Genomic DNA, 20,580 nt, shown 5'->3' with positions numbered 1-20,580 from the left:
TTTATCAGCACAATTAAATAAAGGCAAATGTCTTTATGAGCACAGCACAAGACAAGACAACCTGAGAGGTAAAGGCAGTGCAAGCATTTCTCAGATCCAGCATTTGAATTTGAAGAAGTCCTGCAGGTCTGGGTCGTCCTCCTGTCTGTCGTTGATTTTTGCGTAGACGCTCTTCAGCAGTGCGGTCTTTGACTTTTCATCCAAAATGTCCATATATTTCTCTATGCAACCTGAGAATGAAGCCACAGATTTCCTGCTTCAAACGTAATAACATTACCACATGAATGCAAACTATGAAACAAGTTGTGTTGCTCAAACCACATTTTAACTCATTTCAATCTGAAGAGGCACAACAAATGCATGCATTGTACAGACATTGTATTTAAACTTGTAAGGAAAACACACGTTCCTCTTACGGTATTCAGACCCTTATGAATCTTTTCACATTTCACCACTATAGATTCCACTGTATTTTACTGAGATTTTATGAGAAACCACAAGATATTGCATAAATGTAAATTGGAAAGAAAACGACGCATGGTTTTTGGTGTGTACATTGATGCACTATGCATCATTTTGTTTCCACTTTACAATTTTGCACCATTTTGTGCTCTGTCAAATAAAATTCCAATAAAATACATTGAAGTTTGTGGCCGTTGCCTGATAAAATGTGAAAAAGTTAAAAGGATTGTGAATATTTCTGTAAGGTACAGCACATAATCTACATTTCCAAAAGTACTGCTTCAGATTTCTTTCAGGTCTAATTAAATAGGCTTGTAATAGTTATGATCATTATAATTACTTAGCCCCATGACTTTCCCGTATGCAGTCAGACTAGGGCCCAGCTGTGGGTGGTCGTACTGCTCCTGTGACATCAGCAGGCGGACCATCTCCCCGGTGATGAAGGCGTCATCAAAACTCTGCTCGGCCACAGGCTTCATAGGGAACCTGCAGTACACGTCCACCGCAGCCTGAGGGTCGGTGGGCTCCAGCAGCTGCACAAGCTCAATGTAAGCATCATGGATCTGTCACCCAAAATGCCAGTTTAGATATTTTTTATATTTTTTTATTAAGAAATGACATTGTGCCTATGCTATAATCTTCAGCCTTTGTACATTTCAGTGTTAGACATGCAACCACTCGGATATTATAGTATATAATATAGTGTATTTTATGAACAAGTTGTTGTTTTCTGATCCAGACAAAACCATGAGAATTACTGACTGAGAAAGGAGTTGTGTCCACTGCAGGGTTCTTATGCAGTCTACAAAAGTCTGGAAATTAATTTCAATCATTTCCAGCTCTGGATAAGTATTGAAAAAAGAACAGTTGGGAGAATTATTTGTATTTCCAGATTTATTACTTATCCTCTTATCAAAATGTTCAATTTTTCCTTCCCTCCATACATCCTTCTTTTCTCCCTCCCTCATGTCCTTCCTTCCTTGTTCTCTTTCTTGTGCCTTTACTTCTTTGATTCCTTGTGTCTGTCCTGCTAGCTTTGTCTTAACCCCCTGCTTTCTGTCCATCCTTCCTACCTAGTGTCCTTCCTCCACTCTATTCTTTTGTGTCCTACCGCCATGCCTTCCTAGTGTCCCTCCTTCTTTCCTTCTTTGCTCCTTTTCTTGCTTCCTCTCCTGTGTTCTTCCCCCCTTGTGTCCTTCATTCATTCTCAGCACAATTAAATAAAGGAGAACATGGAGTTATTGGCAGCAATAGCTCAGTCAATATCTCCATGTTCTCCTTCTGGAGTTGTTACACTTGGCCTGTCTGTCTCCTAGACTGAAGCAAATGAATGAATTATTGCTGTGACTAACAGCGTTCACTGTTTTTATCCTTTAGATTTTACAACTAGCTCAGAGCTTAATATTCTCCTCAACATAGAAAGTACTTCTTAGACCAGTGCTTCCCTTTTTTGTGTGTGTGCTTGGTCTTCTCAAACTCCAAGTCAGGATGGTCATGCAAAACGAGCCAGGTTCTGCTAGAAGTTTCCTCCTGGTAAAGGGGAGTTCTCCTTTTAAATGCTTGTTCAGGAGGGGGGATTGTTGTAAAGTCAGTTACTTGATACAACTGGCTGAGATTGCTTGGATAGAACGCTTTGAGTAATAAGCTGAATTTGACTGCATTGTTTGATAGTTATGATCAAATTGCAATGTATGCAAGTGACTGTCAGTCTGTCTGGATGGTTTGAATGAATTAACTGTATATTTTGGTATATCAATTGGATTTATTTTGTAAAATTCGTTTGAGATGGCATTTGTTGTGATTAGGCACTATATAAATATATCAAACCCTGCCGCGACGCTGCAAGGAGAAGTGGGTTTAGACAATGGATGAATGAGTTGAAACCGAATTCCTTCTTTCCTTTCTTGTCTTTTTATATTCTTTCCCTTCCTTCCTTCTTAGTGTGCTCTTATCCACTGCAGAAATACGTAAAATCTCGGTAAACTTGGGTATTTTATATTTTAAAATAAAAGACTAAGAACTTTGTAAAGTTAAGTCTGAAAAAGTCTTGAATTTCTACATCCAAAATATGTAGGAACCTTGAAGCAAATGAATGAATTATTGCTGTGACTAACACTGTTGGGTGGGGAAGTAATTGTATCTTAAAACCAGTACAAGATGAACTGCGAAAGCTTTGGGGGAACGCCCAAAACAAACACTTCAGATAACAACTGACCCCTGGAGCCATGGCGATGACCTCTTGGTAGAGCTGTTTTGCCTGATCCTGGGTGTCTGCAGAGCGTGAGAGCGCCCGAGCCAGCCCCAGCCATGATACATGAGACCTGCAATTCAATGGGCCTGACGCGCTGCCTGTGTTTCCTACTGAAGGGACTACACACATAACACTGAGTTATAGATTAGGTTTCACTGGGACAAAAACAAAAAGTTTGCCTTTTTTCACTTTTTGACATACAGTGCCTTGCGAAAGTATTCGGCCCCCTTAAACTTTTCAACCTTTTGCCACATTTCAGGCTTCAAACATAAAGATATAAAATTCAACTTTTTTGTGAAGAATCAACAACAAGTGGGACACAATCATGAAGTGGAATAAAATTTAATGGATGTGTCAAACGTTTTTAACAAATAAAAAACTGAAAAGTGGGGCGTGCAATATTATTCGGACCCTTTACTTTCATTGCAGCAAACTCATTCCAGAAGTTCAGTGAGGATCTCTGAATGATCCAATGTTGTCCCAAATGACTGATGACAATAAATAGAATCCACTTGTGTATAATCAGGTCTCCATATAAATGCCCCTGCTCTGTGATAGTCTCAGGGTTCTGTTCAAAGCGCAGAGAGCATCATGAAGACCAAGGAACACACCAGGCAGGTCCGAGATACTGTTGTGGAGAAGTCAGACCACTGCAAATCTACCAAGACCTGGCCGTCCCTGTAAACTTTCATCTGGAACCAGGAGAAGACTGATCAGAGATGCAGCCAAGAGGCCCATGATCACTCTAGATGAACTGCAGAGATCTACAGCTGAGGTGGGAGAGTCTGTCCATAGGACAACAATCAGTCGTACAATGCACAAATCTGGCCTTTATGGAAGAGTGGCAAGAAGAAAGCCATTTCTCAAAGATATCCATAAAAAGTCTCGTTTAAAGTTTGCTACAAGCCACCTGGGAGACACAACAAACATGTGGAAGAAGGTGCTCTGGTCAGATGAAACCAAAATCAAACTGTTTGGCCACAATGCAAAACGATATGTTGGTGTAAAAGCAACACAGCTCAGCACCCTGAACACACCATCCCCACTGTCAAACATGGTGGTGGCAGCATCATGGTTTGGGTCTGCTTTTCGTCAGCAGGGACAGGGAAGATGGTCAAAATTGATGGGAAGATGGATGGGGCCAAATACAGGACCATTCTGGAAGAAAACCTGTTGGAGTCTGCAAGAGACCTGAGACTGGGACGGAGATTTATCTTCCAACAAGACAATGATCCAAAACATAAAACCAAATCTACAATGGAATGGTTCACAAATAAATGTATCCAGGTGTTGGAATGGCCAAGTCAAAGTCCAGACCTGAATCCAATCGAGAATCTGTGGAAAGAGCTGAAGACTGCTGTTCATGAACGCTCTCCATCCAACCTCACTGAGCTCGAGCTGTTTTGCAAGGAAGAATGGGCAAGAATTTCAGTCTCTCAATGTGCAAAACTGATAGAGACATACCCCAAGCGACTTGCAGCTGTAATTGCAGCAAAAGGTGGCGCTACAAAATATTAACTTAAGGGGGCTGAATAATTTTGCACGCCCCACTTTTCAGTTTTTTATTTGTCAAAAAAGTTTGACACATCCAATAAATTTCATTCCACTTCACAATTGTGTCCCACTTGTTGTTGATTCTTCTCAAAAAATTCGAATTTTCTATCTTTATGTTTGAAGCCTGAAATGTGGCAAGAGGATGACCAGTTCAAGGGGGCCGAATACTTTCGCAAGGCACTGTATGAGTTCCAACATCTAAAAAGGGGTTAGGTATTGCTTGTAATCGGTGGCCTTGTCAGTATATTTCACAGATTATAAATTATAAAGGAAACCGTAAAAACTTGTTATACATTTCTTTGATCATCATACACTGTAACTTCACACAATTTGAATATAAAGCTCTCCTTTTCATTATCTACTGGGTTCTGTGTGGACTCCTCTTAGATGATTCATATAATCCTCAGTTTTCTTGTTTCTGCTTTTAAGATTATACCAAGAAAAAGTGGTTTAACTTGACATGGCTTACCCGTTGCAGGCATAACAACCTTGGGACTACAATCCTGTTCAGGCTTGTTAGCAGGGAGCTTGGATTTAGTACCGTTGCTGCAAGGTTCAGTTGACTTATTTGGTTTAGCAGCTGCACCTGGTCTCCCCCTACAGGAGAAAAGGTGTAATGCAAATCACAAAGCAAAAAAAAAAAACCAAAACATCTTCCTGCCAGTTATTTTATTTCTTTTATAAAGACTGTATTCACTCACAGAAAACAGTTATCTTCATTGTGATGGTAAAGCTTTTTTTTTTTTTGATAAAATTGAACTTTGAATTTGCCCTTTGAACTGGTGTAACCCTGAACTGTTATGTTTATGCAGACGAAAAGGAAGACACCTTAAAAGACTGAATTTGCAGAGTAATCCTAGTTTATAAATATGGATATATAAAAAGACTAAATAGACAGCACTCCTCACACTTATTGGTACCCCTGATAAAGATGTGTAAAACAACCTTAAAACAATTGTATCTTTTATTGCAGTAATGTAATCGAACACTGAACAAGTTAGAAAAATCTAACTATTAACTTGAGTAAATATATTCTTTTTTCAAAATCACCAGTGACATAATTATTGGCAACCCTGCTTTCTTCAGCCCACATCCCAGATTTTCTATAGGATTTAGGTCTTCTGACTGAAATTGTGTTGACGTGGCCATGTGTTTTTGATCATTATTGTGTAAAAAGACTAAGTGATGACTGATTTTTGTTTCAGCAGAGACTACCCGATTGTTATAAATTAAATTATATTCAACCTTTTTTTTTTTTTTTTTTTAAGGAAATCCGTTAAAGTCCATTTTTGAGGGATACATGGCAATGTCTTGGTATTTTAGAGTCCATTATAGCCTGAGTGCTACTCTGTTGGACAGGCCACGGTAAAAAAAAAAAAAAAAAAAAGAGTACATGATGCCATGCAAACACAAGGCTGGAAGAAAAACTGACCCACCATACCCAACAGTGGGCATGAGGTGCTTTTCTACATATTCAGTATTTGGCACCAAATCCACAAGTGCATGTTGCTGAAAAGCTCAATCTATATTAAAATATAAATAATGTTAATCTTTTCCCCAAAGAATGAATTTACTTAAATTAAAAGTTTTCTTTTTTTACTTCTTAGTTTGAGATTATGCTACAGCAGTAGCAGAATAAGTTATTAAGGCATTTATTTTAATGCATCTTAAACATCTTTAGCAGGAATGCATTACAGGTGTGGAGTGCACACCAGAAACATCCACAACCAACAATATGAAAAAGCATACTTGACTGTAAGAGTCTTAGTTGGAAGCTGAGCCATATTCCCTCTTCTGACGGGGCCTGCCATGGCACCCGGGCAGGGTTTGGACACAGAGGCCCGTCTCTGATTTGGACCTCCTCTAGCCTGCATGGCACCTCTTTTTGTCATGCATTGAGAGCTGGGATGTGTGGCTTCCTCCTTGTTTTGAGCCTCCAGATGCTCCTGCCACCATTTCTGTTCTACGCAAATGGAACGGTTACTTTGAGCTGTAAATTCAAATGTTTAACAAAGCCCCCTACTGCCAATAGTTAACTGGAATCTTAGACTTACTCTGTCTCTCTGATTTATTTATTCTAAAGGTGGAAAGTGCAGACTCACTTCTTAGCTGTTCAGGTGGGTCTCCACTCTGAGCTTTGTCTTCCAGCCCAATGCTGGCCTGGAAGCTGAGGCGGGCATTGCTTAGGACTTCATTTGACCCGTCCAAGTTTGGGTTGTTGTCATATTGCGCCAACTGGGCCACACCAAGGTGACACAGAGCACGGCTGTCCCGTGGTGATGTAACTACTGCGAGCTGGCATGTCTGTGTAAGGTTGGAGAAAATTACATGTCTGAGCTCTGGTGACCATTAACAATCAATATATGGAAATCATATGTGTCCTAAATGTTATAAAACAACAGCTCAAATAAATGTGAAAAACTCTTACTCTCTCCTGCATATCCAGCAGCTCCTGGCAAGGGTAGATGGCGGTCAGACTGATGAGAGCTGTGAGGGCCTGGCACCTCTTCTGCACCAGGGACTGCCTGTCGATAGTCGCCTTAGCCCAGCCTTCACCCTGCTGGATCAGTCTCTGCAGCAGGGCGAAGTGGGCATGCAGCAGCACCCACTCCAGCTGCCTGCTCACCTCGCTGTGACACACACACTGACTCACACTCTGGGCAGCCAGCACTGCTACACTGAAGTATTCCAGCACAAGGACAGGGAAAGACATTTAGTTTTTCTTATTTAGTGTTTAGAAATGAAACATGGATTATAAAGAGCCTGCAGAGAACTTTTCCACCTTTAATCGTACAACCAGAAGCTTCAACAATTTTTTTAGGGAATTAATTTGACAGACCAAAACAAAATAGAGTATAATTATGAAGAAGAAGAAAAGGATTAATCATTTTTTTACTTTTGTACTAATTAAAATCTGAAAAGTGTGGAGTGCATTTGAATTTGGCCTCCCTGTAGCCAAACATTTGTAGAATTACCCAGGCAGCCTCTTTTGTCTATAACCAGCTTTCAAATCTAAAGACTGAAATCTCTGGACATTATTTCTTGCAAAAAAATCTCAAGCTTAGGGAGACTGGATGGACAAAATCTGTGCAAGTCTTTTGCAGCCTCTAAAAAGTTGTCTTCCAGGACTGCCCTTGCTAAAGAAAAACACCCCAGCACCATTATACTGCCACCAACATCTCTAACAAACCTCTGAGGCATTCACAAAACAAATCCTAAGATTAAATTACACACAGGTAGTCCCTATGTACTAATTAGGGACTTTTCAAAGCAATTGATTGAGTGGATTTTATTTAGGGGCATCAGAGTAAAGAGGGCTGAATACATATGCACACACTTTTTTGTTTTTTTTTACTTGTAAAAAAACAAATAAATTATGTATTTTTTTCCACTTCACAGTTATTACTGCTACTTTAAGTTGATCTATAATATAAAATCCCATAAATCAGTTGAAGTTTGTGGTTGTAATGTGACGTAATGTGGAAAAGCTCAAATAGTAGGATTTGTTTTTGCAAGTGCTACACTCATGTGTGATTCTGAACAGCTCAGAATGTTTTCATAAGAAACCTACATGTGATACACCTGTTCAGGAGTCATGGACTTCTCAGACAACATGGTCTTCTGCTGCAGCTTCCCAAGGGTGAGAAGCCCTCGCAGAAACTGTGCATTCAGGCCACACAGAAGGTCTGATGGATCCTGCTTCACCTGTCTGCCGAGGAAATCGTGAAATGAGAAGTACACACGAAATGTGCTAACAAGATCTCCAATCTCTACATTTGTAAAACAAAAAGCTACAGATTCTGAATAAAAATCCCTTCCTATTCTCCTTCCTGCAGGGCTGAACAGAACATCCTGATACATTTCACATGCTGTCATGACCTCACACTCACTGAATGCATCCACCTCCGCCACACACTCAAACAAAACACACACTTAACAAACCTCTTGCTACAGCGTTGGCTGACAAAGTGCTCCAGTCCCTGATGTAGGAATAGTGCAGCCTCCTTCTCTGTGCCCTCACAGACTTTCTGCTCCTGCTGCAACAGAGCCAGTCCTGTGAAGAATCTGGGAAAAGAAAACAAATCTAAGCACACACTGTTGATGCTAAAGACAAAACTAAAAGCGAGACTTTAGATGTAGTGCTTTGCAATAGTAATTATAAGCCTTACACGGATTTCAAAGGGAAGGGTTCGGGTGGAGGTTTATTCAAGAACATTAGTTAATAAACAGCATCCTGTACTCCTAGGAACACAGCAGGCAGGTCAGGAATGAAGCAGGGTTGGATTATAAAACAGTATCCTAAGCTTTAAACATCTCATGCAGAACTGTTTAAACCATCATCCAAAAATGGAAGGAGTACAGCACAACTGCAAACCTACACCGACTCAGGGTGTGACAGGCAGGGCAAGAAGACCAGCCATGAGGCCCATGGTAAGTCTGAAGGAGCAGCAGAGATCCACTGCTCAGGTGTGAGAATGGAGGTAAAGGGAGAATGCATTGGAGGGGTCAACTTCCAGAAGGAAAACAACCTTTGACATTGAGCTACAGCCTGTAAATGTGCAAAGATGGTTCTACCATTTATACATTTTGTCCACTAAACAATTATTGAGTGAATATTAATATTTATATTTGGATGCAGTAGTTGTTAGGCTCCTATAATTCAGGTGTTATGCATTCAAACTCTTCTAGCCAATGAAATATTAAGCGGTTGGGTCTTTCATTGTCTTTTATGCCATTGTCAGAAATGTATCTTAGTTACCTAGATGTGGAAGCCCAATGAGAAAAAAGTGAGGAAAATGTGGGTTAATTGCATATTATACTGCTATTGTAATATTCAAAAGTAATGTTGGAATTTCCTGTTTTTCTAATATTGTATAGCCCTTTTTGATTCAGAAAACATTAATCATACTCTAACCCTTAGTTTCTTCCATGAGAGGATGCTATCCTTCTGTATCATTTCAATCACTGACTACCTGTGTGCTTCAATCCTTCTCTACATAAAGGATCCCATGTCAAAAACCTGTTAGTGCTGTGGATATCCCGTTAATTACAGTCATTAGTGTTACAGCTTTAACAGGACTTCTGAGAGCTGACCTGAGTTCAGGGTGCAGGGGTCGCAGTGCCAGCCCGGTCTGAATGTGCTGCAGAGCTTCCCTGCTTCTTCCCTGAAGCAGCAGAAGTCTTCCTACATGGAGGCTGAACTCCCAGCTGTCCGGACCCAAAGACCAGGCATCAAGATACTTCATGAGGGCTCGATATATGTAGCTCTCATCATCTTGCATCACTGCATTGCGATCCTGAAACAACAATCCCCCAAGTCACTCATACACTACTGTTTACACCATAGAAAAAAAGTCAGTGCCAAAAAAAATCAAAAAATGTTGGCATTTTTAGAAAGAAGACATTGATAAGTGGTTAAGTTAGCATTTGTGCTCATCAGTATTTTTTTTAATTTATTTAGCTCTTTCTAATGTCAGTCAGTCATTTTCTACCACTTATTCCATAGTGGGTTGTGGGGGAGCTGGTGCCTATCTCCAGCAGTCTATGGGCAAGAGGCGGGGTACACCCTGGACAGGTCGCCAGTCCATCGCAGGGCAACACACAAACAACCATGCACACACTCATTCATACACCTAAGGGCAATTTAGTTTGACCAATTAACCTAACAGGCATGTCTTTGGACTGTGGGAGGAAGCCGGAGTACCCAGTGAGAACCCACGCATGCACGGGGAGAACATGCAAACTCCATGCAGATAGACCCCCCGGCCAGGAATCAAACCCAGGACCTTCTTGCTGCAAGGCACCACCATGCAGCCCCCTCTTTCTAATGTTTTTTAGTATAATAGCACCAGTTTTTGAAGAGTTGTAAAGTGAGACAGAGTTACCTTTCCAGCACTCTTGGACAGCCACATGTAAAGGGTCTGCACATAGTCAGATTTGACAGACTGTCCTTGCTCTTTCAGCAGGTGATACTCCTTATCCAAGGCCTGCAGCTGGTTCTCCACAGTGGGCGTACCAAGAAGGCCATGCAGCTTACACACAGCCAGGATGTCATCCTGATGGGCTGATGACTTGGCATCACTTAATTCCTCACTGTCCTTATCAGACTAGAGATGATGAAATAAAAGAGAGTACGCCACGTTTTTCTGCCATTGTAGAATTCAGCAACATAAAGCTTCATAAAACGACGAGAACTCTGTGTCCATCGTGAAAAATGCAATTCAGCACTTCTTTCCATATTTGAAACTGTTTTTGTGCATTAATACTGAGCTTTTCAGAACAGATTAAATAGATAATATGTTAGCAGTTTAAATAAAAACAATGTATGCAATTTATCAAGCTGCAAAAAACCTTCCAAAAAGTACCTTTCTCTGAAGGCCGTAAATCTCTGTGGCATTGTGCTGCTCCTCCAAAACGAGACCCAGCAGATAGTGGAGCCTGGCATTTCTGGGACTAAGTGCTACACCTGATGCATAATAAGAAGCCGCCTGCTCCAGACTGAGCAGAAGAGACTCCACATTCTCATTCTTCATCCGGTCCCCTGCAGAAAAGGTAAAAAGAGACACTAAAGTGCATGGTGCTGCGTATTTACACATTAGCTAACAAAATTGCAAGTGTGATGTATTTTATTAGAATTTTATGTGAGCCACACATTAAAATGAGCACATATTTGTGAAGTGGAAGTTAAAGGTTACTTACTTTTCAAAATTTATCGTAAAAATAGAAATATGTGCCCTCCCCCGAGTCAATATATTAGGACAACCTTATGCTGAACGTACAGCTTTCTTTTGGGGTATGTCTCTACGAAGTTTGAAAATCTAGACAGAAAGTGTTGCTGATTCTTCCTAGCCAGATAGCTTAAGCTCAGTATGATTAGATGGAGAGCATCTATGAGTACCAACGTTTAATTTCTTCCACTGATTCTCAGTTGGATTTAGGTCTGGACTTTGACTGGACCATTCTAATAAAAGTATATGCTCTGATCTAAACCATTCCACTGTAGCTCTGGTGACATGTTTAGGGTCGCAGTTCTGCTGGAAGGTGAATCCTGCCCCAGTCTGAAACTTTTTGCAGCCTATAGCGGGTTTTGTTCCAGGATTGCTCTGGATATATACCTTTATCCATCTTCTTATCAACTCCAACCCTGTTATCAGTTTCTGGTAAATAAAAGGATTCCCAAAGGATAATGCCTCCACCACCATGTTTCACCTATTTTATACCTCTGAGTCTATCAGTCATTCCTTATGCTATGTTCAAACTGACAAGGCAATTAATTGCAATGTATTTTATTAAGGGGCTATAGATTAAAGGGGGCTGAATTTAAATGGTTGTGACAGTTGTCAGATGTTTATTTTGAAACTTTGAAAAGCATGCAGCCGCTATTCATGTCACTTCACAGTTATGGTCGACCGTGGCGATGGCGGCAGGGGTTCGTCTTGTAACCGGTGGGTTGCCGATTCGAGCCCCCGCTATGTCTGTCTCAGTTGTTGTGTCCTTGGGCAAAACACTTCACCAGCCTTGCTTGCTGATGGTGGTCAGAGGGCTTGGTGTATGGCAGCCTCACTTTTGCCAGTGTGCCCCAAGGCAGCTGTGGCTACAATGTAGCTTACCACTGTCAGTGTGTGAATGTGTGTATGAATGGGTGGATGACTGAATGTAGTGTGAAGCTCTTTGGGGTCTCTGGGGACTTGATCAAGCGCTATTCAAGTACAAGCCATTTACCATTTGTCATATAATATGAATACATTTCCATAGCACTTGAGTGTATTTCCAACAAAAAACAATCAAAGTATATAATGTTATTGTCTTTAATTGGCATGCGGGAGTGGATTTATTTTAAAAACATAAAATAGTTTAGTAGTTGCCTGATTGAATCATATGAGAATGAGGATTAATAAACCTTATGAATTCAGTTTTGTATTTTCATGATATAGGAAATATTTGGGAACATGGTATATAAACTCATAGCATGTAGAGTAAAAATACAATGAATAAACACGTTTTTACATTGCATATTTAATCTGTGTTTAAGTAGCATGACACGGTCTTTTTGTTTTGCAGCAATATGACCCACAAGGTTAAACTGAGCATCTCTTTAAGCCACTCGGCCTCTTACAAAACAAAGCTCCTGCTTATGTTTTAAGATGTCTGTCTCTCTCACTATATCACTGGATTGTTTGTTATTTCTCTGTTCAGTTTCAGTGACTCTTATTCGGTTGCCTGGGATCAGTCTAAAATGTCACTTCTGTGAGTCATCAAACAATTATCAAGGCACACGTAGCTGAAAAAAAGAGGAACCCGAGCAGTAACTCGAGTCCCTGGCATGTTAGAAGAAAGAGGATGTCTCAGAGACGACCACAAATGCACCCATTTACATATATTTTTTAATAGCTGCGTTGAGATGAGATGCACAGTTGGAGCCAACACACGAACAAAGGCACAAGTGGAAATCCAGCTAGTAAAACAGGATGTTTTAGTGCAGTTTCTCTCTGATATTCTTTTTTATCAAGATCAGATTAAACCATATAAATGACTCATTTTATAAAAGTAAAAGCATGGATTTAGGAAATATATTAACAATGTGGAAAATTGGAAAACGTTTTATTTCATTCTTATTGCATTTTCATTTATTGTTGTGAGAAATGCTGAAGAAAATGGGAAAAACTGTTTTGCAGAGAATATGTTTAGGCAGGTGTGTTTAAGGTACTATGCTGTTCCTGAATAACGTAGGTCTACTTGATTGGCACCCGCCACCACCACCTCACATTCTCTAGTGACCGCAACGTTGCTATTTATAACATAGAGTTTACAACACACTGTCTTTATCTCTGTCGCTGGGCAGGTAGGCTTTTCCCTTCGTGACTAGACTGTTAACTGATCCCAGGGACCACCCCTAGGTGAGGGAGGGGTATTTTGTGACCATGTTTTGTTACATATACCCTGTTACTCCTTTTAATAAATGAGAAAATCCTGCGTTTTGCATACATGTTGGTGTCCGGTTTATCTCCCTCTGCAGGGATTTGGTCAAGAGCCGCACATATGGAGTCTAGGACTATAATCAGATAGTTGATTAGGGATTGAGAATCTGGTCTGGGACCATCCTTTAATTTTCTATAAATATCACACAATGCACCATACACTTACTGGCAAAATCTACAATTTGACTTGAATAACATTGCTATTAACACAATTATTGACACCCCTAACCATACCTACAAGATACATGTTAATGAAGCATTTTCTTAGTTTATAGTAATTAGTAATCACAACTTTTATATGAGGTTTTCCTTATGAAAATCATGTGAAAATTAGGCTAATTTCTTTTAGACAACCTTCAAATTGGGAAAGACAAGAGAACATGCCATTCAGGCAAGGCACACGTGTGCTCATCTTCATAAATCCAGAAAGAAAACGACAAAATACAAGGCTGTGAAAAAGTGTTTGCCCCTAACCAATTTCTTCTTTGTTGCTTTTTAGTCACACACTTTCAGATCATCAAACTAATTTTAATATCTGACCAAGATACCCTATGTGAAAAACTCCATTTAAAGTTTTTATAAAACTCAGTTCACTTTCACAAGGCACACCCAGGCCTAAAAACTGGCAGACCTGTAGAATCAAGAAAATTACTTAAGTAGGGCCTGTCTGACAACCTGAAGTAGGCTAAAAGATTTCAAAACGCAACACATGAAGCACTGATCTAAAGAAATGCAAAAACAAATGAGAAACAAACATCTATCAGTCTATTATAGGTTACAATTACATTTCTAAGGCGTTCAGAATCCAGCAAACTACAAAAGGAGCCATATCCATAAATGGAGAAAACATGGAACAGGGGTGAACCCTCCCAGGAGTGGCTGGCCAACCAAAATTACGCAGAGAGCTCATAGCCGACTCATCAAGGAACTCAAAAAATAATCCAGAACAACATCTAAAACGCTGTAGGCCTCACTAGCATCAGTTAAGGTCAGTGTTCATGATTCAGCAATAATAAAGAGACTGGGCTAAAATGGCATCTGAGGGAGAGGTCAAGGGTGAAAACCACTATTAACCGTTAAGAACACAAAGGCCACAACACATCTTGACAATCCCCAAGAACTTTGAGAAAATATTCAACATTGAACTTTTAAGACTATGTGTGTCCAGTTACGTCTGGTGTAAAACTAACAGCATTTGAGAAAAATAACATCATACCAACAGCAAAACATGTTGGTGGTACTGTGATGGTCTTGGTATAATGTGGCAGGATAATGATCCAAAGCACACCAGCAAGTCCACTTCTGAATGGCAAAAAACCCCAAAAAAACAGAATTAAGGTTTTGGGGTGGCCTAGTCAAAGTTTGGACATAAATTTAATTGAGATGCTGAGACATAATTTTAAACATGCTATTCATGCTCAAAAATCCTCCGATGTGAATAAAAAAAAAAAAAAACAGTTGCAAGAATGGGACAAAAATCCTCCACCATGTGTAAAAGATTAAATGACAGTTGTGGCCACCAAGGGGTACACCCAGTGTTTAGGTTTAGAGGGCAAATACTGTTTGACTTAGGGTCAGGTTGATTAGGATAGTGTTTTTTACCTAATTATGAAATTATAATTTGAAAACTGCTTTTTTTTTTTTCACTCAGGCTGTCTTTGATATTAAAATTTACCTGCGACAAAAAAGCAAAGGCATAAGAAATCTGCATTTATTTTTTGCAATATTGATGCTACCTGGCCATAAATGCCTCCACATAGATTAAGAATAATAATTAAAATGTTTAAAACATGTGAAAGTAAGACAAACAAGGCTAGACCCAAGCTCTTCTTGCCAACATGCGCAGTAAGGACGACAATAACGAAGGTATGAAACATATCCAAAACTCAATGTTAGAGAACCAAAGACTGGCATCTCAGTGTTACTTCGCTTACATCTTCTTGGCCTATATTGATGAAAACATACCTGGTTTTAGTCGGTGTTTGCTGTAGTGGTTCAGATGCTCCTCAGCCAGGGCACACAGTTTATCCACACTGTACTCCTCTCCTGTCATTTGGAGTCTCTTCTCCCAGTTACGCACCTGTAGTAAACAAACAAAACAGGCCAAGCCATCAAGCCTAAAAACAAAGCAGAGTGACTCAATAAACTCATAATGGTGACTTTGATCCAGCATGTGGATACAGAGAATGTGGTGAAGTTGATGTATAATATTACAGTGATGATGGAAAAAAAGATTTCAAATTTCTGAATAATTTCTGCTCACTCCCCTTAAGATTCACCCGCAGCATTTTAAATCAGGTTAAGGTCTGAACTTTGACTAGGCCGCTGCAACACAGTTTACGTCCTCTTTCGTACATTCTGTTATAGATTGGCTGCTGTGTTTAGAGCTACTAGCAGCTTCTGTTTTATAATTCAAACATTTAAAAATAAAAGAGTTTATCAGACTGATTGATTGATTGATTGATTGATTGATTTTATATACTATATTGCCGCAGGTATTGGGTCACCCATTTAAACCATTGAATACAGGTGTTGCAACCACTTCAGTGGCCACAGGTGTATAAGATTCAGCTCCTAGGTGTGGAAACTGCTTCTACAAACATTTGTGAAAGAATGGTTCACTCTCAAGAGCTCTAAGTGTGGTAGAACGGAAGAGAATAGTTGAAGCTGCTATAGCTGCAAATGGTGGGCCAACTTTGAATTAAATCCTATGGATTAAGAGTAGGTTGTCACTCCAATTTATGTATGTGTAAAGCCAATTGACCCAATACTTTGACAATATGTTACGTGTGTGCATAGAAAAATCAGAAGCAGCAACATAAGTAAAACACATTGTGATGAAGATGGATATACCTTTTTTCAATTTACATTTTGTTTGCAAAGGAACAAAACAGTACATTTCTGTAAAATGAGTGGATTATAGACAGAAAGCAGGAGAAAATTACCTTACAAACATGCTTTGTCTCTATGTCAAAACCTCCAGATGTTTCAAAGTGCTCCTTATACCAGTTGGTCTCTGTTACATCCTGAAAGAACAACACTGATTTTATTAATAGTGAGACTGAAAAAAAGATTCCAGAAATTGAGTTATAAAGGCAATTTATTACAGTTAAAAACAGTTATCAACAACACATTACAAAACCAAACACATACAAATGTAGTGTGAAGGTTAAAGCAGCACTGAGAGGCTGTGAGAGGAGCCCTGACTTGTAAATAAAGGATGAGCAGAGTCAGGGTCAACAGCAACGATTCTGGCACTGCTGAGCTATGCTTCATCTTTTATTTTAACCTTTGCATCCAGGTCCCCTGTGGGTTTGTGTGGACAGTCCAGGGTGTGTGGCCCGAGTTCTGATAGCTGCATCACGCTGTCACATCCTATTTAAAACAAACATTAAAGAAAAAATAAACCACACATTTTGGGAGATGCACATACAACTACAGGGGTGTTTTAATTCCACTTAAGATTAGAAGGAAATGTGGCAATGTACTGCAAATCTTTTATTTAACAACATTACAGAATTAACCTGCCTTTACATATACAAACAGCATTATGAAAGGAAAATCCTTACTAGATGACAGAGGTGATAGAAACAGTATATCCCCATGGTAGCTGGGTACAACATGTTTAGTTAAGTAATAATATCCCTTTCATGAATGCAACATAATCTTTGTCTACAGTACCACCATGTTACATGATATTATAGGTTGGGTAAAGAGGAGAGGTTAGAGCACCTAGCACATTAACTATGTTGTTATTTAAGCACCTGTAATGGGTAAAGCTACTCTCCAGGTTGGAATAAGTACATAAATCTCTTATGATTCAAGAAGTAACAGTGAATTCTTTATTATTTATTACCTGAAAGCATATTTACAGCCTCTAAAAGTCCCAAATGTGAAATGTATGGGGTAAGAACGCTGTCAAAAACAACGTGTATGTAAAGACGGAAATGTGTGCATATTTGTCAATAGTTGTGCATAAGTAAAATCCAAAAGAGGTATTGTATATTTTCTCTATAAGAATACAAAATAAAATGTTACAACTTCAAGAAATTACAAACACAAAGTTCAAGTTTACAGTTGTGGTTTATTCTTTATGAATACAATATGCTATAACAGTTTGTGAATATGATTTATTTTCTTTGAGAATACGAAGTTACATCAGCGACTTGGTGTCACGTGATCTCAGGCTCAGAATATAGCGGGTGGAGTTATACAATGATGTACAGTAGGTGGCAGTATGACCTCTGAATTTGTTGCGAACCGCCAGCAGAAGAAGAAGCAGCAGCACTAGCGCCAAAAGAACGGACCAAGAAACTACGGTACAAAGCCAAGTAGTGTTAAAAAGTTTATATATGTTTTAATGTCGTTAAAAATGTGCTCTTGGTCCGTCATCTTAGCACTAGTGCTGCTACTTCTTCTTCTCTTCTTCTGCTGGCGGTTCGCAACAAATTCCGAGGTGCATAGCGCCACCTACTGTACATCATTGTATAACTCCACCCACTATATTCTGAGCCTGAGATCACGTGACACCAAGTCGCTGATGTAACTTCGTATTCTCAAAGAAAATAAATCGTATTCACAAACTGTTATAGCATATTGTATTCATAAAAAATAAACCACAACTGTAAACTTGAACTTTGTGTTTGTAATTTCTTGAAGTTGTAACATTTTATTTCGTATTTTTATATAGAAAATATACAATACCTCTTTTGGATTTTACTTATGCACAATTATTGACTAATATGCACACATTTCCGTCTTTACATTCACGTTGTTTTTGACAGCGTTCTTACCCCATAGAAATGTCTCATTGGTTTTAAGCAGAATGTTGCTCAGACATCTTCAGCTCAGCTAAGAAATAGCTTATGTTCAAAGATTTTCTGGAATTTGAGGCTCAAAATTTTACCTCTGTAATGAAAGAAACACTGGACCAGAGCTGCAGACATCTTTTTATCAAGGTCCAGTTCCACGACCTTCCAGCCATCTCCCAGTGGACAACCGCTAAGTGGGTCGAACCTTGATCGTCGGGCCAGCATCTCAATGAAAGGCCTTGAGAAGGTGCTCTTTGGGTTACTGCAAAACAGTATCAGATTCACGTTTATGTACTTAATATTTGCTGCAGTGAGTTTGTGCGTGGAGGGGGTGGGGGTTAAGAAGGCAGTTATGGTCAGAAGCCTCCATACACTTGTCCTTGGAGACCTGAACAAGGACGAGGTGCCAGGATGTTGTGTGCTGTGTGTGGCTCTCCCTGACACTTTAACAGGTGTCTGCCTGTTAAATAAATAAAAAAATGTTCAATTGCCAGAATGTATTGCTTCTTCAAACTGATCTCTGCTGCTCATCACAGAAATGCATTTTTCTTCCAAATGTGACGAGTTAAGGGGGAAAAAAAAAAGGCTTTCTAACCGCCTTGTTAACAACACAGAAATAATCAACCAAACACAAATTTTCTTCCTTTTTGTTGCAAAGTATGTTTGAGCCTGCATGTAAGATTCTGACCCTGTGTGACTTTAGAGGAAATCCACAACAAATTAAATTCCTGTTCATAAAATTCACATAAGTTGTATTATCATTTCCCCCTGATAAGAAGGTTCAAGGAGATCTTTAAAATGCCAGTGGGTTATGCGAATGTGTGGTTGGATCTATGTGTATTTAAAACAGAGACAAAAACATCAAAAATGAACTAAAAAGAAAGCATAATTGTTGTCAAGGTTTATTTAGTTGTCTGTTTAATTGTAATATTAGCAACATCTGTTCTCAGTGATTGGTAGCTAGTGACATGTTTGTGCTAATATTACAATATGTGAAGCACTTTTTTAATGAAACTTTCTGAATAAATATTATTAAAGTTATGATCCTTACTGGAGCTAAAATTTCTCATAAGGTCTCACCTGTGGTGGACAGACACAGGCCTGTAAAGAGCACTGAGGGACACCGGGCATTCATAATCCAGCTGCTGCTTTCCTTCAGTGAAGGTCACAGCCACGGGAATCAGCTCCCGCGTCACCAACACGGTGTACAACTGCAAAGACATGACCATTATTTAATAATAAACGCACCAGAGTCTCATGACACTTGAACGACCTTAAAAAAAATAAAATAAATCAAACTGCTGGAAGCTTATGTCGTCCTATTTATTGATGGGGAGCAACATAAAGCGGACAGAGCCTTTCAAACTGAACAGATTTTTAAAGTGATTAAGGGGATAACGAGGCGAACGGTAACAATATAAACATACGTATGCATTTAAATCAGTATAAGAACTGCACATGTCATATTTGGTAATCTACCCGAGCGTTTTCGTACCTGTGAAACGCTGCCATCTGCTGAGCGGACAGAGACCTCCACCAGCGTGTCTCCAAAATGCAGCGGCACAGGTTGGCAGCTGCTCTCACCATTAACTGTGACTTTAATGAGGCTGTCCGGAACCTTGGGACGAAGCGTTACTACATTACAATAAAAGGGGGCAAAACCTGCAGGAAGATAAAACAAGGACTTACTTGAAACTGTAAAATAAAAACAAACAAACATAATAATAATAACAATACGATTTTACATGCAACACAGAAATCATTATCAAAGGACATCAACAGCTTTCATGAGAATAATAAGACATTTACTTACTGCTGTATTCGTGGACTTTGGTAGTAAAGGGTGGGTAAAGTGGAATATCCTCTTCCAGAGACAGATCCGTGAGCTCTGAGATCTTTCCTGATAGCTTAGTGATTTCCACACTGTATTTCTTCACAGTCCCATCCTCGGCCACTACTTCAATTTCTACTCTGTTCATCCCATCCTTCAGATTAACGGTGCAGGAACGGTCACCAGACAGCTGAAACACAAGAATACTCAAACTGAAATGGAAAGAAAGACAACAACAATAAATGCTTTTAAGTCTATCTAGAGCAACGCTCACAATGCTGTATGATGCTCCACAATCACTGGTGCTCAGGTCCAGAGTCACATTGCTGACATTGCTCTCCACTGTCACTTTGTAGTCTGTAACCAGTGGTGAGAAGGTTGGATGGAGCTTCCCAGCAGAGATAGAGAGCTTCTCCAAATCACAGTTGTCCATGATTCAAGCCTTCCTTGTTTATCAGGACTGTCTGCAGCAGCACCCCTCGACAAAACTAAACAGCTCTTCTCTTTAACACATAATGACGTTCCAGGTTACCAAGACAACGACAGCACCTCTCTTCGGTTTCTATTATTGTTTCCCTACAGTGTATCTTTTTAAACTCACCTTACTATTTACGTTTTAGAATTTCTAAAAATTCCAGCTTTGAGCGTTTTATTTCATTTTTATTTTGGTACTCATGTTTTACGTTTGTACAC

At 39.5% G+C, this 20,580-nt stretch overlaps 1 protein-coding gene across 3 annotated transcripts; it reads right to left on the bottom strand.

Annotated features, from left to right (window-relative positions):
* Window positions 1–18: 18 nt before the first annotated feature.
* LOC124858857 lies at window positions 19–20,446 on the bottom strand. Of its 3 annotated transcripts, XM_047351133.1 has the most exons (20): window positions 20,162–20,446; window positions 19,870–20,077; window positions 19,552–19,718; window positions 19,137–19,267; window positions 18,152–18,318; window positions 16,535–16,620; window positions 16,191–16,271; window positions 15,211–15,325; window positions 10,633–10,808; window positions 10,153–10,374; window positions 9,362–9,564; window positions 8,210–8,332; window positions 7,839–7,976; window positions 6,696–6,945; window positions 6,370–6,571; window positions 6,017–6,230; window positions 4,737–4,864; window positions 2,678–2,832; window positions 803–1,025; window positions 19–230 (listed from the first exon to the last, which is right to left on the bottom strand). In XM_047351133.1, the coding sequence occupies exons 1-20, from the start codon at window positions 20,318–20,320 to the stop codon at window positions 91–93; spliced, it is 3,288 nt and encodes a 1,095-aa protein (XP_047207089.1). In that variant the 5' UTR covers window positions 20,321–20,446; the 3' UTR covers window positions 19–90. The 3 variants fall into 3 exon arrangements, with proteins under 3 accessions (XP_047207089.1, XP_047207091.1, XP_047207092.1); XM_047351135.1 differs by lacking the exons at window positions 19–230; window positions 4,737–4,864 and having other exon boundaries at window positions 883–1,025; XM_047351136.1 differs by lacking the exons at window positions 19–230; window positions 803–1,025; window positions 6,017–6,230 and having other exon boundaries at window positions 2,684–2,832.
* Window positions 20,447–20,580: the final 134 nt, after the last annotated feature.

Source organism: Girardinichthys multiradiatus, chromosome 22 (genome assembly GCF_021462225.1).
Source record: "Girardinichthys multiradiatus isolate DD_20200921_A chromosome 22, DD_fGirMul_XY1, whole genome shotgun sequence".
Lineage (NCBI taxonomy): Eukaryota > Metazoa > Chordata > Actinopteri > Cyprinodontiformes > Goodeidae > Girardinichthys > Girardinichthys multiradiatus.
Note: the sequence above shows the minus strand (reverse complement) of the source record. Positions and strands in the feature narration are given on the sequence as shown.

Bases quoted from the DNA above. Each gene is read 5' to 3' on its own strand.
- LOC124858857 (XM_047351133.1), bottom strand. From the start codon at position 20,320: ATGGACAACTGTGATTTGGAGAAGCTCTCTATCTCTGCTGGGAAGCTC. The intron at 19,268-19,551 runs GTACGAAAACGC...ATGTCTTTGCAG, and splicing joins CAGATGGCAGCGTTTCACAG to TTGTACACCGTGTTGGTGAC. The intron at 6,572-6,695 runs GTAAGAGTTTTT...AACCTTACACAG, and splicing joins TGCTGGATATGCAGGAGAGA to ACATGCCAGCTCGCAGTAGT.